General features: G+C 27.1%; 1 protein-coding gene and 1 long non-coding RNA gene across 2 annotated transcripts; one reads left to right on the top strand and one right to left on the bottom strand.

Annotated features, from left to right (window-relative positions):
• The first annotated feature begins 576 nt into the window (after nucleotides 1-576).
• On the top strand, nucleotides 577-5,703 carry LOC112796802 (galacturonosyltransferase 8-like). Its single transcript, XM_025839425.3, has 3 exons — nucleotides 577-818; nucleotides 3,057-4,307; nucleotides 5,270-5,703. Exons 1-3 carry the CDS (start codon nucleotides 663-665, stop codon nucleotides 5,543-5,545), a joined length of 1,683 nt encoding a protein of 560 aa, XP_025695210.1. The 5' UTR covers nucleotides 577-662; the 3' UTR covers nucleotides 5,546-5,703.
• LOC140184437 (uncharacterized) lies at nucleotides 2,734-4,404 on the bottom strand. The gene is made up of 2 exons (XR_011881134.1): nucleotides 4,015-4,404; nucleotides 2,734-3,936 (listed from the first exon to the last, which is right to left on the bottom strand). It is a non-coding gene; the product is annotated as an uncharacterized lncRNA (long non-coding RNA).
• Nucleotides 5,704-5,935: the final 232 nt, after the last annotated feature.

A 5,935-nucleotide genomic window follows, 5' to 3' on the forward strand; every position in this document is an offset into this window, starting at 1 on the left:
TTAGTTGCTACTTGAATTTATTTTAGTATCGTATGAACTTGTGAGTTGTGAATTTGTGTTTTGATTTATGAATTTGTCTTGAATTGTGACTTTTGACTTATTATGGTATATATATATTAGTCATAATTCTATGGGTAATTTAGTTTATTTGAGATTTATTTTATTATCTATAAAATTAGTTTTTACTATTAAATTTTTTTAAATTTTTATATTTTACGAGTTATATTTACGTTCTGTCTTACGATTCAACGAATTACGATTGTAAATTAGCTTAACGAATCAAGGTAAAAATTATGAGTTCACTACCTTGCATATAATAAGACTCTGACAACCGAATTGATCACATAAATGATAAAATAATAGAGTACAAAATAATTGAAATTTTATATAAAATTATAATAGGATTTACATTATAAAATTATTTTATCTAAAATTTTTAAAATCGGTTTACTTATTCAAATAAGTATTTTAAGAAATAAGCGAAATTTTAGGTAAGATAGTTATCAATTGTTGAACACGTAGCATTTGTGTTAGTTTGTAAAATGATCCAACACTTACCTTTTCTCTCCTCCCAGTAAAGAGGCCAATGTGTAGGCTAGAGGAACAAAATTCAAGTGCATGATTGTGTGAATTGTCAATCTAACCAATATTTGGATCCCAAAATGGTGAAACCTAGATTTCAACTCCCACTGATCCGAATCTTTAGCTTCAAATTCACTCTATTGCTCTCTGCCGTTACCATCACCTTCTGCACTTTGTTCACTTTCTGTTTTCTCTTCACAGCCATTGTTTATTCCTCCAATCAGCGCCAACACTCGGTAACATCTTCAATTTCACTTCCTTCTCCAAATTTTCTTTTTTCCCCTTTTGCTTTATTTCTCTATGATTTTATTTTTTTCCAAAAGAAACAGACACTATTTTTTTTTTATTTGAGTTGGCTTCTGGCTTCTGCATTAGTTTAATTCTAAAAGATGATTTGGTGGGATGAGTTGAGTTTAATTGATGATTTTGTAATTTTTGTTCAATGTTATTATGATTTTCACAAAAATGCTAAAAACCAAATAAGCAACGACATATTTTAGCTGATTGGTGGCTACTTTTTTTCATGTATTATTATTATTATGTCGATTTATTTTATTAGTTTTTATAATTTTATTAAATTTATAATTAAATTTTTATATTTTTTTAATTAAATTTTTACAATAGATCTTTTTTCGTATCAAAAATATTAAAATTAATACAATATTCTTTCTAAAAAATATGTGGTTAAAGATCTAACTAGATTTTTTATTGTAAGTACTTTTAATTTGTAAAAAAATATTCTATAAATTCTAATATTTTTTATACTGACAATGACCTAATTATAAAATAAAAAATAATATAAAAATTTAATTAAAAATATAAAAATTTAATTACAAATTTAACTAAATTATAAAGATTATTATTATTATTATTATTATTATTATTATTATTATTATTATTATTATTATTATTATTATTAAATCATAAAAAATAACTGCTAAAAATATTCTGAAAGATAAAAATATCTTAAAATATCAAATAACAAAAATATTTTAAAATGTGATGAAAATAATTAAATATTGTATATAGTTTGAAAGAAAAATATTACTTATATACATTAAAAATAGGTCTTTAAATTAATTATTATATATTTAAATATATTTATACATGGAATTATATATACACCAAAATTAATTATCACGTATTAAAATATATATTTGATATCTCATAAAAATTTATATTATATTTCTATATATAAGTTTGATTATTTATCTGTTATTGGTTTGAGTATCTTAATATGACAAATTTAACTATTTTAATAATTAATTATTTAATTTAAAAGATGTGTGAATCAATATATATAAATTTACATAGATATATAATAACTAATTTGATGGCGTGACATTTTTATTTTGCATATTTATATATATTCTTTTAACTAAATGATCAACTATCAATATAATCAAACTTAATATAGTAGAATAATCAAACTTGTAATAGAATAATAATCAAATTTGTTTACATAATCAATTTTTTATGGGAAACGAAGAAACGATTAAATATTAATTTCTTTTTGGTTTTTGGTATTCATTTGCTAAATAGTTATCTAGTCTCACCAAAATTCTGACCAAAATAGACAAATTATTTTCCGAATATAAAAACAATATGTTATTTATAAAAGAAAATTTTTCGTTATTTTGCCTCCTTTATATTCTTTCGGAGTGTTTTTGTTCGTTTTGAATTTGAGGAGTATTTTGGCATTTTTGTTATTATTAATTTACTAATGAGATAGGCAACTGTTTTGATGACGGTACTATGCTAATATGTTCTTGTATTATGGTGATAAGTTTGATGAATGTTAACATTCTCAACAAATAAATGTAGCTTTTCTTTTTGTGCTATCCATTCAAAGTTAATTTATATTAACTTTAAAAAATTATTTTTTTTAATAGATAAAAACTATTTTACATTTGAATAAATTTAAAAAAAATAATTATTAAGAATATTTTATTTTTATTTTTTTAAATAAAGTAGTTAAATTTTAGAAAAATGAATAATTTTTTAATAAAAATAATTTTTTAAAAGATATATTTCGATAAGTTTAAAATTAAATAAAAATATGTTACTTTTAAAGATAAAAAATATTAAGAATTCATCAAAATTTATTATTTTTTATTATTATTTAACTATTAACTCAATTTCTTTAATATAATATCTTTAATCTAGTAATCAAATAATATACTTTATCTTATTCTTTTAAACATTAATAATTAACCAATGACAAAAAACAATAAATTTTAATATAACTCTAACATTTTTTTTATTCAAAAAAATCAATCCAAACTAATATCTATGTCTAAAATTAACAAAAATATTTTATTTTTTATAAATAAACTAATCCAAACCCACTTAGAAATATTATATTTGTGAAAGAAGTTTTTTAATTTTTTAAAGTTTTATTTCTAAGTTTTCTAGGCAACTATGGAGAGTCGATGAAGTTAGATTGATGAGTTTGCGTTGTGATTGTGAACTAGAATTTTGATGGTGTCGTCACAAACGAATTTGATTCAATTAGAAGGTCCATTTTGGCTCTTAAAAATGATCCACTCAAGCCTCGCTTGGATCAGATCCGTAAGCAAGCAGATGATCATCGGTCTCTGGCTCTGGTTTATGCATCTTATGCAAGGAAGCTCAAGCTCGAGAACTCAAAACTTGTCAGGATTTTTGCAGAATTGTCACGTAACTTGACAGATTTAATAAGCGAACCTCAGTATAGGGCTCTTCTAAGCAATGACGCAGTCCTTGTGGACGAATCAGTTGTTCGGCAGTTTGAGAAAGAAGTGAAGGAACGTATTAAAACCACACGTCAGGTGATTGGCGAAGCGAAGGAGTCATTTGTTATCCAGCTCAAGATTCAGAAGTTGAAGGATACAATTTTCGCTGTGAATGAGCAATTAACAAAGGCGAAGAAGCAAGGTGCCTTCTCGAGCTTGATCGCTGCGAAGTCAATTCCAAAGAACTTGCATTGTCTCACAATGAGGTTGATGGAAGAGCGGATCGCTCATCCTGAAAAGTACTCCGATGAAGGGAAGCTAACACCACCAGAAGTTGAAGATCCTAATCTGTACCATTATGCCATATTCTCTGATAATGTTGTTGCGGCATCTGTTGTGGTAAATTCAGCAACCAAAAATGCAAAGGAACCCTGGAAGCATGTGTTTCATGTTGTAACTGATAAGATGAATCTTGGAGCGATGCAAGTGATGTTTAAGCTGAAGGATTATAATGGTGCACATATTGAGGTAAAGGCAGTTGAGGATTACAAATTCCTGAATTCTTCCTATGTTCCAGTCCTTCGGCAATTGGAGTCTGCTAACCTTCAAAGATTTTACTTTGAGAACAAGCTTGAGAATGCTACAAAGGACACCACAAATATGAAGTTTAGGAATCCCAAATATTTATCAATCTTGAATCATTTGAGATTCTACTTACCAGAAATGTATCCAAAGCTTCACAGAATTTTATTTTTGGATGATGATATAGTTGTTCAAAAGGACCTCACTGGGTTATGGAAAATTGATATGGATGGCAAGGTGAATGGAGCTGTAGAAACATGCTTTGGATCATTCCATAGATATGCTCAGTACATGAATTTCTCGCATCCCTTGATCAAAGCAAAATTTAATCCAAAAGCTTGTGCTTGGGCTTATGGAATGAATTTCTTTGATTTGGACGCATGGAGAAGGGAAAAATGCACAGAAGAATATCATTATTGGCAGAATCTGGTAAGACTTTGAAGCTAATCTGTTAACTTACCTACAATTATTTTGCAACCTTGATGCTCTTGTTTAACATTTACGAACAACTTAAAAGCACTAGAACATGTGACCCCATAGGATTTTTGTTAAATTAATATAATATTTGAGAAGACAAATCTTAAACGGCTGCTTATAACAACCTCAAAAAACAATGAGGTACTCAACAAAAGAAAATATCTTTTTTGCCTCTGAACTTTGTTTTTTTTTTTTTTTTGAGATTGATTAGTTCATTTGTCAATATTTTTCCTCTATATTAACGGAATAACCTTACATGTCATATTAAACTATTGATTTATTCTAGTAACAAAAAAAAATTGTTGATTTATCCATTAAAAATCAACTAGAATTGGCAAAATCTTTTTTTTAGGAGTCTCGTTGTCTTTTAAGAATAATTATTAAAATTGTCTAGTTATTTTATTTTATTTTATTTTTTATTATCTTTTTTAAATACATTAGCTAATTTTACTATGTAAAACTAAAAAATATTAGTAAATTTTAAATTATTTTTACTTATAAAAATTAAATGGATGATATATTAGTGATTAATGTGTTATATAATTATGTTGTGAAAAAATATCATTGATAAAAGAGTTATTCAGTTTTACAAAGTTAAATATCAAGAAACAAAAATAGTTTTTTTTATTGAAGGCTCGTAGTTCTTCAAAAAAAATTATCATAGGCTTGGGATGGATATTCAGTCATAAAAGTTTTCGTCATACTTGACGATGTTGTTAAGTTCTAAGTAATATTAATTCGCACATCACACATCATCATGCCAAACTATCAATGATTCTAGAAAGAGGATGCATTTTCAAAGTGTAGCATGTGTGTATACCACTGCGCATATATGATACGGTCTCATAATACATCAATTTATTTCATTTCACATCATTATGAGTTCAACATATCCAGTTCTCTTACTACTGCAGAATGAGAACCGGACACTCTGGAAACTAGGGACATTGCCTCCTGGTCTAATCACGTATTACTCAACGACAAAGCCGCTGGATAAGTCATGGCATGTTTTAGGACTTGGGTATAACCCAAGTATTAGCATGGAAGAGATTAACAACGCAGCAGTGGTTCACTTCAATGGTAACATGAAGCCATGGCTTGACATTGCCATGACACAATTTAAGCCACTTTGGACAAAGTATGTTGACTATGAGTTAGATTTTGTTCAGGCATGTAATTTTGGTATCTAAGTGGCTATGTTTACTGTTTAAGTTGTGAGAGGTGCAACAGTAGTTATTTGTTGGTTTGTCTTAATGGTGACTAGATTCTCACTTTCAATGCGTATATACTTTTTAACAGGATTTCTTAGCTTATCAATAAAAATTCTTGCATCTTTCCAATTGTAAAATACTTTGTTAGTTGACTTAGTTCTCATATGTATTACTCGTTTTTGAGTCCGCTAGAGAGCCAATGGAATATCTAAAAAATGGCTACAATGGGTTGTTTTTAAGGCCCAATATGAATAAAAAGTGATTATTAACACCTTTTTACCCTAATTAAACTAAATGGTTGTTCAGTTTTTTTAACCCTTCTTTTTTCAATATTCCCTCAATTGCTGTATTCAGAAAGGTAGGCTACGG

This window comes from Arachis hypogaea, chromosome 4 (assembly GCF_003086295.3).
Source record: "Arachis hypogaea cultivar Tifrunner chromosome 4, arahy.Tifrunner.gnm2.J5K5, whole genome shotgun sequence".
Taxonomy (NCBI): domain Eukaryota; kingdom Viridiplantae; phylum Streptophyta; class Magnoliopsida; order Fabales; family Fabaceae; genus Arachis; species Arachis hypogaea.